Consider the following 15930-nt stretch of genomic DNA (forward strand, 5'->3'; position numbering starts at 1 on the left):
CCGAACCACAATGGATTTTGGCCAGTGCCGTGCGAAGACTTTTGGGGGCTCAAGATGATTTCAAAAATAATTTTTTACAATATGTAATAGAAAATATAAATTTTAATTGTGATACACCATTTTTAATTTGTAATTTAAAAGTAAGGTTAAAATCACAAGTAGAAAACTGGTATTTTTAGAGAAAGTTAAAACAATAATTTGGTATTTTAGAAAGATAAAAATAATCATTTAAATAGAAATTATAAAAATAATAAAAATAAAAGTGATAATAACAAAATATTGAATAAAAATAATGGTAGATAATGTATACAATATTTTTTAGTTTAAGAAATGGTGATAGATAAAATATTTATGTTAAACGTATTATTTATTGTTTTATGAACTCTTTCACCAAACTATCATAATGTATAAATAAAAATACAAACAACTAACTTTTGGTAAGGAAAAATTGGATTATAATATGTAATAAAAACAAAACAAAAATCAGAATTGTGAATTGGACCGTATCAGTTTTTTAAATTAATTTTGTATTTTAGTTAACACATATTAAAATTATTTAGAGTAAAATCATTCATCGAAAACAAAGTCAAATTCAGAATCAACTGAAAATCTATCCAAAACTGTATATTAATAATTTTATGAAATTAGGAGTCCTAAAAATTACACATCAGGAACAAAGCCTTTTTCAAACCATGGTAAGCACGGCTCTGGTTTTGATAGCCAGAATTAAGGTTTCTAGATAGTAAACTTCCACGATTAACATTATCATTTTACATAATTCATGTGAAGAAAAAGAAAAACTACGAAAAAACCTCCCAATTTAATGAATCCAAATTTTCTTCTGTCTAAAATTTACATTTCTATTTATGAAAAAACCTTCCTCAGTCCTCACTGGTTCTGTCAGCTAAAAAGGTTAACTTCTCAAAATTGAAAGCCGAAAGAATCAGGAAATTCTAAAGTGCGTGTGAATCTTTTAGCCTTTCATACGAAGCTTTATCAGATCATATCGTGGAATATGAACACAAAAGACTTAGATCTTTGCGCGTTTTAGCTGTGAGTAGATATCATTAGCTTCTAGCTCCCTCTTGTGCATAATATTCTTGAATACTCTTTCCTCAGCTTTCATTAAGGAATCTCTTAATCTCTTCACATCAGCCAACTTCACAGGCTTCAATAAGAAATCTTCAGCACCTTCTTCAAGACATCTGTATAAAACAGAAGCAAATATTAGTGATCTAATTCCATAAAGTTCATAGATTTGGAACAAGAAAATTGCCAGCTCATAACAACAAGCAACTACATGATTAGACTTTAATTTTGGTAAAGATGGTTCCTTAATAATAAACAAATGCATGTGATATCACGAGGATTGGATTTATAAATGACCCTACCAAAGATTATGCAAACCAAATTAAAAGCATATATTATATTTAAAAATTCGGGGTTATTAACAAACACATCACCGGCAATAGAATCAAATCTCAAGATAAGATCTTGCTTAACTTATGACGGATTATTGTTTTCTTATTTTCGGGCCACAAGAAACAATTTTTTAATTATTACATATTCCTAATATCCTCTTATCAAATCTTTCAAGGACCCACTAAAGTGACACCAAAATCTTTAGCTTTGATCAAAAGTTACAACCACCACCAGTGTTACCCAAGATGGTTTAGAGAAACCATATCATATTCATTATCTTACTAATCTGATACTAAAATAAATTTAATTAGGTCAATGCATATTGCTAAACGGTATCTTTCAAGAAAAGAAAAAAAACTTGATTACTTAAAAGTTTCCCTAAACAAAACTTTTGAGCATCCCAAAGTAATAAATGCAACAAAATCTAATAAAATTACTGTAACTGGTTAATCATGCCTAGAAGAGTAGATGATTCTGAACTTAAAACAAAGACTAAGGATGGTGATTAAGATAACAGTAGAAGAGTACATACCTATCTATACGAGGCAAGATGTTCTCTGAGGACATAATCACAACCGGTATTTCTCTGAAAGCTGATGATTCCTATAAAAATTCAAAACCCATAAAACAGGTTAGATCAAAAACTTTTATTTTTATTTTCCAAATCAACTGAATCAACAGAAAAGCTTACTTTGATCTTCTTCAATAGTTCATAACCAGTCATCCCAGGCATAGAGTAATCGGTCATTATCAGATTAATCTTCAGATCCTGACAAATATTATTCAAAAACTTCAATACCAAATTTGAATGGAATCTCAACACTAATTAAGGATCATTACAATCAAATTAATTACCTGAAATCCAACAGAACTATTGTCTCCATCTAATCCAAGGTATTGCAAAGCTCTTGTGGCGCTATCGACAACAGTAACTGACAATTTTCAAAAACAAACTGTCAGATTTCGAACATCAAACAGATTCCTCAAGATGAACAGAAACTTCTCCTTCTTACCTTTACAAGAAGATACTCTGAGCAACCGCTCGATGAACTTCCGATCGACGATGCTATCGTCGACGGCAAGAACGTGAAGAAGCTCCGGCGAGGCTAAGGAAGAAGTGTCGTTGGATATGTCCAACATCTCCGGACGCAAAACCTCCGCCATATCAATCAAAGATCGGTAAACGATAGAGATCGAGAGAGAGAGGGAATCTGCTTTTGATTTGAGAAGAAAGTGAGAGATTTGATTTTGCGAAGGGGATAAGGAATAAGGATTTATAAGGAAGAGTGGGGGAAAAGAGAGGGAAATATGATATCGAGAGGATTCTGAGAGATCTTTGCATATCTGTGGGATTTTGTCTGTCGATTGCGCGTGGAATATTATTTGTTTACTAAAAGTCATAGTATTCAAATTTGTCAAATTCAAATATAAATAAAATCATTTACAATAAAGTTTTTTGAGGAAAAAAGTAGTCGAGTTTTTAAATTATTTTTATAAGAATAGTCAAATAATATTCTGAATGGTGAAGAAAAATCATATATATAGTTCTGGAAGGAAAAAAAATCATAGATCGTATCATGACGATTTCTCTCCAGTATTGTTCAGAATCTTCAGATCATGGAAACTTTGATTTTGTATTTGTACATTTTCGATAATTTCGTATATTAATAGAACTTTTCATTTAAACAAAATGTACTAAAATAGAAAATGTAATAATCGGTGAAAAAACATTTAATAAAGAAAACTTCTGATGATGTTTAAGTAGTTTGTAAGCAAGTAGTCCGGTTTTCTTTTTCGGCTGCCTGTGTTTTTTAGCTAAATTTCTTCTTCTTGTTGAACAAAAAAAAAGAAGCTAAATCTCTTCTTGAGGATTTTATTATTAGACTGTTTATTTGCATTGATTCTAAATACAATCATAACTTTGTCTTAACTAATCAATGAAGATTTTCTCAAAAAAAAAAAAAAAACTAATCAATGAAGTTTTACTTAAATATAGACCGTTATTTAGTAGGCCTTCCAATATCAATTCAAACAAACGCTTTTAGAACACAGGTTACAGATTCGTATATCGGTTAATGAATAACCTATGGTATTAAGTCCTTCACGTGTCGGCCTATTTTTTCGTAAAACTATGTGTGTTATAGGTGCCAAACAATTAATCTTCATACTATGTGCCCTCGGCACTCCACCTAATGTTCGATTAGAAATGTAATGATTTTTAAGTACATTCTCGTTGAGAAATGCTTTTGACACGTTTCATTACAAGCTATCATATGCATAAAGTGCATGTTGTTCCTTATGCGTTTGGTGGTTCTTCCAGTAACTCCTTATGAGTCCAACGTCGACGCATTACATTGCGATTAACTAGTACCTTATAACTTATTACTTGCGGTTAATTTAAGGTAGTATGATGATATGGTATACTGTCATTAGCCTTTCTCACTTCATCCTTCAGGCCTTGTGTGGTATAAGTCCTTTGTTTATTTTTGCTATGTTCACCAGATTCAGCTTATGTTACTTTGAATCGTATTGTTAGATTCTTGTTTCTCCCTTTCAATGTTTTGGAGTTAGGGTAATAAGAAAATAGTAAGTAGGTTTACATCATCTTTAAGATTGGGTTGGCATTGTTACGTTTGAAATCCTTCACATGTTTTAAGATAAACCCATGTACTCCCATTTGGTACAACCATTCTTGTGGGGTTCTTTCTTTGTTTATGGATTCTGGATTCTGTATTTTTCCTGTCCTTGTTTTGTGTGCATCTTTGTGATTGTCATTTCCATTGATTCTTAATGTCTTGTGTTGCTTTCTTGAACAGACAGCTGATGAAAAAGTGAAGGCCAAGATGAAGCTCCAGCTTGATGAAACAGGTAAGTTAGCCGGTCCCATCAGAGAGAGATTACAATGATTCTGCGTCCATGCTTCTAGCCGTTCAGATCTGATTCTCTAGACAACATCTTTTAAGTGGGAACTATCTTTGGAATGTTACTGTTAAACGGTGGGGCTGTGTTTTGGCACTTGATGCCTTGGCATTGATTATTGATAATGTAACATCCATCTCATCTTCTTTAAGAACAACGTACTATTTATGCAAAAATGTCAAATTAAACCAAATTAAATCAACTAATAAACTGATTGAAATACATAAACAATAAATAAAGAATCCTCGAAAGAAGCACTTTTAAAATTCAGTCGTCAAAATAAACTGTATCGAAAACTTGTATGAGAACCGGATTAAAATTTCAATCATTGCACCAAAACATCCAGATATCTAACTACTCATCATGCTCATCTGCGAAGAGAAGAAAGAGGGGTGAATAATAGATAATCATCCAATGAATTATGATATGTTAAACCCGAAGTTCACGGACCTAGACATAGTACTTCAAATATATATAATTTAACCTAATATGTAAAAAAACGGTACCTAAAGCACTGAAAAGCAAACTATGGTCTTAGTCACATACCCGCACACACTCCTCACTCTCACACCAGAGGGCTTATACAGTTGGAAGAGTACCCGTCCACCTATAGTCAGGAGAATGCTTGGTGCCCTATAGTCGGGAGGGTGCCTGATCACCTATGATCTGAAGAGTGTCTAGTTATCTATAGTCGAGAGATTTATCCATTACATACAATCAGAAGAGTTCAGCTAAAAGGTATACTCGCCTAAATACCCATATACATTTACCATATTAATAAAACAAACAATGTTGAAACCTCCAACCTCATATTTCAAATTTAGCACATAACCTAACAGCCTAATATGCATACTTCAAATATAATCAATTCACTAAGACATGAGATATTAGAACTAAACTATGTATAAACTCAAACATATTGTACTATAAACTCTTATAAAAAGTTACGAGATAATTATGTATCTTCTTCTCACAACTTAACCGATTGTGGTTTGATAGAGGCTTGACTAAGCAATCTCCTAAGACATAATTTCGCCCCTACAATGGTGTGTGTAGTTTCGTAGGCATCTATCTTGAGGATACAACTATCGATCTCCGTACAACACACCCGTAACGAGACCCTAGCAAACTTTACTTTGAGTTTTCCTTCAGAAACTTTTTATGGAAAAAAAAGATTAAATCCAATGATTCTAAGTAATCTTCCCTCTTCTCTCCTTCTTCTCTTTTTCTTTATCGTATTGCATTTGATCACTTTATATAATGACTAAAGTGATGCCTTTAATCAACGCATACGTTAACTCAACCGGCGCCTTTTAATCAACGCATATGTTGACTCATAACCGACACGTTTTTTTCTGAAACAGTTTCCATTAATTAATTAAAGTCCAACAATACTCTCCATTTTCTATTCAAACTCAACAATACCCCACATTTGAATAGAAAATAAGTTCAAATATTTCTGGAAAATAGAATCAATATGCATCAGAAAAGGTGTCTTTTGAACTTGAACCTTTCCTAGTAACAACTTATCGGATGTACTTTGTGGGTAATGAACTAGTCTTGAATTAACCACATTTTATAGTAAACCTAGACAATAAGTGAAACACATATCTCATCAGCTCATTTCTATTTTATACGGTTGTGTTCATTTTGGTCCTGAACATATCCTGACTTCGTGAGAGCTCTAGAGAATTTAGCCATATCAATTCTCATAGGGCGAACCGACATCACTCCCATATATGTAATGTCAGTTAAAGATAGTCCATATATCTCTCTTATACAAAAGATAATAACATTATTAAGTATAAATTATTCAACCCTTAATCATCAATCGATACACATTATTATTTCATAGGAATGAGAAATGTGTAAAATGTCTTGAGTCTTCCTCAACTAGTTTTCCTATTGAACATAAACCATGGAATCTCCAATGTTTCTAGGTTAGGATTTCATCAAGTGATAACTCATTATGTTGGTTTGAGACCCATTCTCCTCCAAATGAAAATAACTTGCTTTCTATATAGGCCTTTAGTCAAAGGATCAGCCAAGTTATCCTTTGATCAAATGTAATCCAATACTATCACCCCATTGGAAAACAATTGTCATGCATGTCTACATCTTATACGACTTGACTTGCCATTATACTTTTTTCCAATAATGAGATTGAGTAGGTGAATAACCATATGACTCTTGTTTAACTCTAATTCCAAGAATTAACAGTCAATCCCATATCTTTCATGAGCAATGATTTGGAATTTTGTTTTCACTTGTTTCACCACAGAAACAGTGTCACTCATCTGAAAGCTTAAGAACTTTACCACGGTGAATGTCTTAACGCTTGCAACTTCAGACTTGTATTTCTTCTCTAATGATTCCCACAACTGTTTTGAATTTTGGAATATATGATAAACATCGTAGAGAATCGTCCAAAGCATTAAGAATATATATATATATATTTCTTGCACAAAAACTCGTTTGCGTCCATGCCTCTGAAGCTTTAACAATTTCATCAGGAATATCACCTTCTAAAGATAACTCTGGTCCTTCAGAAGTCAAGCATTGTGCCAGATTCAGTGTCGTGAGATAAAACAGCAACTTTTGTTGTCATCTTTTGAAATCCACTCCTCGGAAAACAAAAGGCTTCTCTATGTGACTTTTCACAATTGCAATAGTTTGATCAATCTTGCTTTCTTTGAAAAGAACAAATAATTTTTTGTCTTAGATTGTTATTCCAAAATACAATGCAAATCAATCTCACGTACTCAATATGTTTGGGTTTATAAACTTTTATAAATCTTACTCAATTTATAAACCCTTATAAAAAGTTATGAGATAATTAGATTTCTTCTTCTCACAACTTAACCGATTGTGGTTTGATAGAGGCTTGCCTAAGAAATCTCCTAAGACAAAATTTCTCCCCTACAATGGTGTGTGTAGTTTCGTAGGCGTCTATCTTGAGGATACAACTATCAATGTCCGTACCACACACCCGTACCGAGACCTAGCAAATTTTACTTTGAATTTTCCTTCAGAAACTTGTTATGAAAAAAAAAAGATTAAATCTAATAATTCTCAGTAATTTTCTCTCTCCTCTCTTTCTTCTCTTTTTCTTTCTCGTATTGCACTTGATCACTTTATATAATGACTCAAGTGACACCTTTAATTAACGCATACGTTAACTCACGCGGTGCTTTTTAATCAATGCATATATTGATTCATAACTGACACATTTTGTCTGAAACAGCTTCCTTTAATTAATTAAAGTTCAACAATACCCCTCCATTTTCTATTCAAACTCAACATTAATATGATTTAGGAGACTCATTACACTATTGCTGGAACACATAATCGATTGTTAAAATGAAAATACAGTAATACAGTGATTATTGATAAATTTATAATTAGTGGATAATCTACTTCAATGCATTGAGTTGTAACTAACCTTATTTTTAATCACTAAGATATAACTTAAAAATATAAACCCAAATCCCACAGAACCGGTTCTGTCTTCAAAGGCCCAGTCATCTGCCAACGGTAACAGAGGCACAAAGCTTGTGACGGCTAAAGGTGGTCTTCGTACGGCTCATACAGCTAAGGAGATACAACTATCAAACCGTTTTGAGATCTTAGGATTGTGTGTTGTCACATGCTGAGCTGTCTCATGCTTTGTCTTACTTGAGTGCATCACTCTCTATATATCATCTCTTCATGTAATCCGTTGAAGGGAAGTTGAAAACCATTAAAAGAAAGTTATCTTCTTCATAAAGAAACCCTTTTCTCACCAGTTTTACATGGTATCAGAGCCATGGATGGTGATCTTTTTTATTCCCCTTTAACAATCACCCAGTGTGTTACCCTAAAACTAAATGACTCAAACTATCTCTCTGGGAAGTTCCAGTTTGAGCAATTCCTAAACAGTTAATCCTTGCTTGGACACGTCACCGGCGCGACTCCACGACCTCCTCCGACTCTCACCGTCAACAATGGAGAACAAGCTACAGAGATCACAAACCCTGATTACGAAAAATGGGTCCGTACTGATCAGCACATCATGGGCTGGCTCGTCGGATCTCTGTCTGAAACTGCGATAAAAAAGCGTCTATGGTCTTCGTTCTTCTCAGGAGTTGTGGTACTATCTTGCTCAGAAATACAACCGTGTCTCTCAAACAAGAAAACTTGAGCTTCAGAGTCGCATTCAGACAACAAAGAAAGGCTCTCGGTCTCTCTCGGACTATCTCGCTGAGATTAAGTCCATATGTGATCAGCTTGACTCGATTGGCGCTCCTCTGTCTGAACAAGAAAAGATCTATGGGGTTCTCTGCGGTCTAGGAAGAGAATACGAGTCAATCTCCACCGTCATTGAGAGCACCATGGATGTGTTTCCCGGTCCCAGCTTTGAGGACGTCGTCTTCAAGCTTGTTAGCTTCAGCGACAAGTTAGCAACATATGAAGCTCCCACTGATGTATATCTCAATCAAGCGTTCTATACGAACAGAGGCGGTTACTCTTATCGTGGTCGAGGTCGTGGTAGCTCTCGTGGCAGAGGGAACTACTGCTCACAAGGTCGTGGCTTTCATCAACAGATCAGTCAGTCCTCTGGTCGTGGTATTTCTTCTGCTCTTGAGAATCGTCCAACTTGTCAAATCTGTAACAAGTTTTGGCCATCCCGCTTACAAGTGTTACAAACGATTCGACCACTCTTACCAGGCTGAGGAGTATCACACCACTCTAGCTGCTATGCGTATTCAAGAATCTCCTTCCAACTTTGGCCATGAGTGGTATGCTGACTCCGGAGCCACAGCTCACATCACCAACAACGTGTCTCAACTTCAGTCTACTCAGGCATACTCGGGTGATGACACAGTTCTGGTAGGAAATGGTGAGTCTGTGCCTATAACTCACGTTGGTACTGCAATGTTGCCTAGTCTTCAAGGTAATTTTCCTCTTAATGACGTTCTTATATGTCCTGCGATGACAAAATCATTACTCTCAGTCTCCAAACTTACAGCAGATTATCCTTGTTCTATTGAGTTTGATGCTGATAGTGTTATTGTGAAAGATAAACAGACAAGGCAACTACTAACCAGAGGAGTTAGGCAGAAAGATTTGTACGTCTTGGAGAACCTGAAGTTCACAGCTTTCTATTCTCACAGACGGCAAGCTGCAAGTGGTGATGTTTGGCACATGAGGCTAGGTCATCCTCACCAAGAAGTTCTCCAGCGTCTCTCAGCAAATAAGGCCATAGATCGCAATAAGCTCAGTCGTCAGCTCTGTGAGGCGTGTCAACTGGGAAAGTCTAGTCGTTTACCATTTTCTAGTTCTGAGTTTGTAGCATCCAGACCCTTAGAAAGAGTTCATTGTAACCTCTGGGGGCCTTCTCCAATTGTTTCAACTCAAGGGTTTCGGTTTTATGCAGTCTTTGTTGATCATTTCTCAAGCTATACTTGGATGTACTCTTTGAGATTGAAATCAGACTTCTTTACTGCATTTTTGAGCTTCCAGAACTTAGTAGAAAGACAACTAGACAGCAAAATACAAGTGTTTCAAAGTGATGGTGGTGGCGAGTTTGTAAGTAACCAATTCACTGCTCATTTATCTTCTTGTGGGATCAAACAACAACTATCTTGCCCACATACGCCACAACAGAACGGTCTTGCTGAGCGAAAACACCGTTATGTTACTGAACTTGGCTTGTCACTAATGTTTCAGAGCAAAGTACCTCACCAACTTTGGGTGGAAGCGTTTTTAACAGCTACATACCTTGGGAACTTGATGCCTTCTTCAGCCCTACCAGACAACAAGAGCCCATATGAGATGCTGGTAGGCAAGCCTCCTGTGTACTCATCACTAAGAGTATTTGGAACAAGTTGTTATCCCTTCATGCGACCTTATGGAAAGAACAAATTTGATCAAAAAAGTCTACATTGTGTCTTCATTGGATACAGTGAGAAGCATAAGGGTTACAGATGCTTACATCCACCGTCGGCAAGGGTGTATATCAGTAGGCATGTTCTGTTTGAAGAAATCAGCTTTCCATATCTAAAGGAGTACAAGACATTCCTTATTTCATTGCATACTCCTCTTTTGTCTGCCTGGAGGTCTGAACACTATCAAGCTCCGGTACCAACAGTTCCTCCACCGATCATTGAGGAGTTCATTCCTCCATCACGACAAGCACAAAGTCAAGCTCATGTGCCTCCTATGCCTGCTGCTTTGATCTTCTCTGATAATGACTTTCCTCCCCTACCTCCTTCCCCTGCATCTCCGGCACATCAGACAGAACAACCAGCGCCAGTTCATCCAATGGTTACAAGGGCTAAAGACGGAATCAGAAAGCCAAACCCAAGATATGCTATGGTATCTATCAAGACTCCATACCCTGAACCAAAGTCTCTTTCTACAGCGCTAAAAGATCCAAACTGGAACAATGCTATGAAGCATGAGAAAAACAACATGGAAATAACGTATACATGGGATCTCGTACCACCAGATCCCGCAATCCAGCCTATAAGCAGTGGTTGGGTTCATAAGTCCAAACTCAACGCAGATGGTACGTTAAACAAGAGAAAATCAAGACTGGTTACACGCGGGAACGAGCAGTTTGAAGGAGTAGACTTTGTTGAAACCTATAGTCATGTGGTGCGTATTGCGACTATACGATCAGTCCTTCATATTACGATGGTCAAAGGCTGGAACATTAAGCAGCTCGATGTAGAAAATGTCTTTCTACACGGAGATCTCAAAGAAACCGTCTATATGAAGCAACCTCCGGGGATAGAAGACACTGAGAAACCTCACTATGTGTGTAAGCTAAGGAAAGATATATACGGTCTTCGTCAGTCTTCGCGAGCTTGGTTTGACAAATTCAGCACTTTCTTACTCGAGTTTGGCTTCAAATGTAACATGGAGATCCCTCTTTGTTTGTCTATCACCATGGTGAAGATGTCATTTACCTCCTCTTTTATGTTGATGATATGCTATTAACCGGCAATAATGAAAAACTGATAGAGAAGCTTATGGTGACCTTGAATACAACCTTCAGAATGAAGGACATGGGGCCCGTTCACTACTTTCTTGGCATACAAGTTCAAGCACACTCTGATGATTTGTTCTTATGTCAAGAGAGATACACGCTGGATCTTCTTGAGACTGTGGGGATGTCTGATAGTGCTCATATGCCTACACGTCTACCAATACAGCTAGACAAAGTTCCTGGTGGAGATAAGACTTTTTCAGACCCGACTTACTTCCGCAGTCTAGCAGGAAAGCTCTAGTACCTGACCTTGACAAGACCAGACATTCAATTTGCGGTCAATTACGTGTGCCAGAAGATGCACTCTCCAACTGTTGCTGACTTCTCAAACCTGAAGAGAATCCTTCGGTACTTAAAAGCAACATGTCGACTAGGCTTAAACATCAATGCGAAGACAGGGTTTCTTCTGTATGGATTCAGCGACAGCGACTGGGCTGGATGTGAAGACACATGCCGCAACACAGGTGGTCTCTGCACCTTCCTCGGCTCAAACATATCTTGGTCCGCAAAACGGCACCCAACAGTCTCACGATTTTCGACAGAAGCGGAATATCGAACGTTGTCAATCACTGCAACAGAGCTCAAGTGGATAGCCTCATTGCTTGGTGAGATGGGTATCTCTCTCCCTGACACACCTGAGCTGTTCTGTGATAACCTCTCAGTTGTCTACTTGACGGCCAATCCTGCTCTTCACAACCGTAGCAAACATTTTGACACAGACTTTCATTATATTCGTGAGCGTGTTGCACTTGGAGCTCTTGTGGTTAGTCAGGTTCCTGCAGTTCTTCAACTGGCGGACATATTCACCAAATCACTACCACAACAACCATTATGTGCCTTGCGTGCCAAACTTGGAATCAATATGCCTCCTGCTCCAAGTTTGAGGGGGTGTATAAACCCAAAGCCCACAGAACCGGTTCTGTCTTCAAAGTCCCAGTCATCTGCCAACGGTAACAGAGGCACAAAGCTTGTGACGCCTAAAGGTGGTCTTCGTACGGCTCATACAGCTAAGGAGATACAGCTATCAAACCATTTTGAGACCTTAGGATTGTGTGCTGTCATATGTTGAGTTGTCTCATGCTTTGTCTTACTTGAATGCATCATTCTCTATATATCATCTTTTCATGTACTCCGTTAAAGGGAAGTTGAAAACCATTAATAAGAAAGTTATCTTCTTCACAAAGGACCTTTTTCTCACCAGTTTTACAAAAAATACATCAAATTTCAGTGACAACTACAATGATGTAAATATGATAAACCGGTAGTATTAATATAAACATAAAATAAAACTGGAAATTCCAAAAGTAATTGTGAGTCTAAAGTCAAACTATTGTAGTTATTCTCTGATACAATTAAATAAAAAGATTTTTTCAAGGATCAAGAAGATCACGCGCACACATACGTAGTGGCCAAAAGTTACTCACAAGTCATAACTGTTTCCAGTTCAAATATTTGTAATGTTTATAAGGAGATAGGAAGAATCGTATCTTGGCTATTTGGCATTTGCTGCCATCGTTAGTGGCACCGTGCCTGGAAAAGCTACACTGACAGATGTTAAAATCCCATTGGCTTCAAGCTGTACGCCTCACTGCCAGTCAAAAATTAGTTTTTGACTTCACAGACATGAGTTTTCAATTTTCTAAATCTTCTGTCGATCTTAATCTTTTGGGTAGTTTTCATCTCCGATCCGAATCCACGATAGAACCCGGTAAAGTTAGTGAACCGTATACAGTCCGATTCAGATTTAATAAAAAGAAACTATAAATCAAAATTTTGATAAAATTCTGTAAAATTTCAAGAATCGGCTATTCACCACTGATTTGGTACCGATTAGCCGGGTTAAACCAAAAAAATCTGATAATAATTCTAAAACTTTTTGACTAAACTTTTTATATACTTTTTAATATTACATAAAATTGAATCAAAGATTTGATTTGTGATTCTTTAGATTTTGATGAAAGTTTTGTTATGTTACTGGAAGAAAATGAAAAAAATAATCATACAAACCAATATTTATTGATATTATTGTATTTTTTATTATTTTTTTCTTATTGATAATCAATTACAAATCTGTATTTTCTATTTATTTAGATTTAAAAGTGAATTATGTAATAATTATTTCTTATCTTAAATTTAGCCAAAGTTCTAATCTAATCTATTAATTTAGTATCCTATTTTTTATCTGATGAAATATTCATTTAAATTGTAAAAGGTTCATGTGTTTATAATTTCATATGCCACTGTCTTATGATTTAAAAAAATTGACTCCTAACTATATAATATAGGCCATTCGTAAACAGTATTATAGACATATTCAAATAACTCAATCGTAACAATAACCGATCATAGCCAAACAATACTCAATCATTATATTTTACGAATTAAATTTCATTGTATGGTTTATATATACACTGGGGCAGGTCCGCGCTACGCGCGGAATTCAATGTATCAGTTTTTATGAAATATATAATTTTTGTAAATTTCCTTCTATGTTCAGCTGGTTGTAAGTGTGATTATGTTAAGAGAATGAGATTGAGTTTTCAATTACCAAAATTTTTTTTTTATGTCAGAGTCACTACAAAAAAATAAAGGGATTGTGACAAAACATTTCGTCACAATAAAAAAAAAATGCGTAACAATATAATTATTGTTACGTTTTTGTTACCAATTTTAATGGTTACAATATGTGTGTCACAAATGCATAGCGTAACAAAAAATGTCACAATATTTGTGACTAATATATTTGTAACAAATTCGTCTTACATAGTTACGTTGTATGTTAGTAACAACACTGTTACAATTCCTTACATATTAAATTGTCTCAAATCGTTATAATTTGTGACTATTATAATGCGACAAGAATGTTACAATTCTTTACATATTAAATTGTCTAAATTCGTTGTAATTTGTGACTAATTATAATGTGACAAAAATGTCATTTGTAGTAACGGATCAGTTGTCTCAAAATATTTAGTAAAAAATATAAATATAATTAATTATAGTGCAACATATCCATGATTATCTATGATTTATTATCCATAATTATCTAATATTATATTATTTATTGTTATATTAATGATTATCTAGTATTATATTATTTATTGTTATATTAATGATTATCTATGATTTATTATCGTATATCAAAAACTTACCAAAATATAAATAAACATTAAATGTAAATGTCTATGTTACAATTAGTTTCAAACTATGTCATCATCCTCAATATATTATGTCATCATCTATACTATTAAAACAGAAATCACGATATAATTCATGTGTGATTTTTTATTTTGGACAACCCTTAAAAAGTTATTTAAATGACAATTTTCTTTTAAATATTTGAATTAATCAAATTATTATAAAACAAACAAATTAAATAGATATTCCTATATTTTTTTCTGAAATTGTATCTGAATAAAATCTTTCATATCTTTTTTTTTACAATATAAATATATATTTATTTTCATTAAAATAAACATTTTAAATATTTAATTAATTTCGTGTTTATTATAACATATATGTACATTTCATTTTATAATCAAATTTTTTTAAAATATTCAATTAATTTCGGGTTTATTAAAAAAAATTATTGTATGTTTCATTTTAACTAAAACAACCCTTTAAAATATCTAATTAATTTTGTAATTTTAATAAAACTAATGTACAATTTTGTATTAATATTTTGATATTAATTTAATATAATAATTTTCAATTAAATTTTTGATCTTTGACTAATAAGAATTTCAATTTAGAACTTTATATCACACGATTGAAAATATGCTATCATTGACAATTCAAAACAAATAAATTAAATTATTGCAAAGAAACTATAAAATTGTCGTTTTTTTAAATGTTATATTAAACAATTAGTAATACGGTATATATTAAAAATATGTACAATTAATCATGTAAAACAATATTTATTTGTGTAAAAATGAAAATAATCATCAGCACGGTTGTGCAGGTCAAGATCTAGTTTTACTTTTAAAATTATTGTGGTGATGAAACATGGCAAATCATTTTTCAAATAATGTCTAGATAAATTGCTAGTCTTTTTCCTTTTAAATATATTTCACATATAACTAAGGTACGGGATCAAATTTACTAATAAATCATGCAAATGTGTCCAATATTTGTAAACAAATTAATGCTACTCCGGGAATAAATTAAAACTTACTTGTTTGGCATCAATAAAGTCTAACGGCTATTCTATTACTCAAGCTTGAGGTGGTCTGGGTAACCAGACCGGAATAGAACAACTAATGAAAAGTAACTCCCTGTGAAAGGTCCTAGCAGTCTTAGCTAAAAAATCAGACATCTGATTGCGCGCTCGTGGCACATGGGTGATTTTGAATTCCGGGAAACAAATCTGAAGCGTCTCTATCTTCTCCAACTCTGTCGCGAAGCTTGGCCACTCCTGGGGCTCCTTTATCATTGCAATCAGTTCCTTGCAGTCAGTCCCAAAGCTCTGGCATGGCGAGTGTTGAAGCATATTCTCCATCGCCCATCGCAGAGCTTCTACCTCCGAATGCAATGCTGATTCACATCGAGTAAAA

General features: G+C 34.6%; 1 protein-coding gene across 1 annotated transcript; it reads right to left on the reverse strand.

Moving 5' to 3' along the window:
• Window positions 1-598: 598 nt before the first annotated feature.
• Window positions 599-2721, reverse strand: LOC106325353 (two-component response regulator ARR5). The gene is made up of 5 exons (XM_013763402.1): window positions 2436-2721; window positions 2278-2354; window positions 2114-2191; window positions 1955-2025; window positions 599-1205 (listed from the first exon to the last, which is right to left on the reverse strand). Exons 1-5 carry the CDS (start codon window positions 2584-2586, stop codon window positions 1031-1033), a joined length of 552 nt encoding a protein of 183 aa, XP_013618856.1. The 5' UTR covers window positions 2587-2721; the 3' UTR covers window positions 599-1030.
• Between the last annotated feature and the right edge of the window lie 13209 nt (window positions 2722-15930).

The sequence above is a fragment of the Brassica oleracea genome, chromosome C1 (assembly GCF_000695525.1).
Source record: "Brassica oleracea var. oleracea cultivar TO1000 chromosome C1, BOL, whole genome shotgun sequence".
In the NCBI taxonomy this organism is placed as follows: Eukaryota; Viridiplantae; Streptophyta; class Magnoliopsida; order Brassicales; family Brassicaceae; genus Brassica; species Brassica oleracea.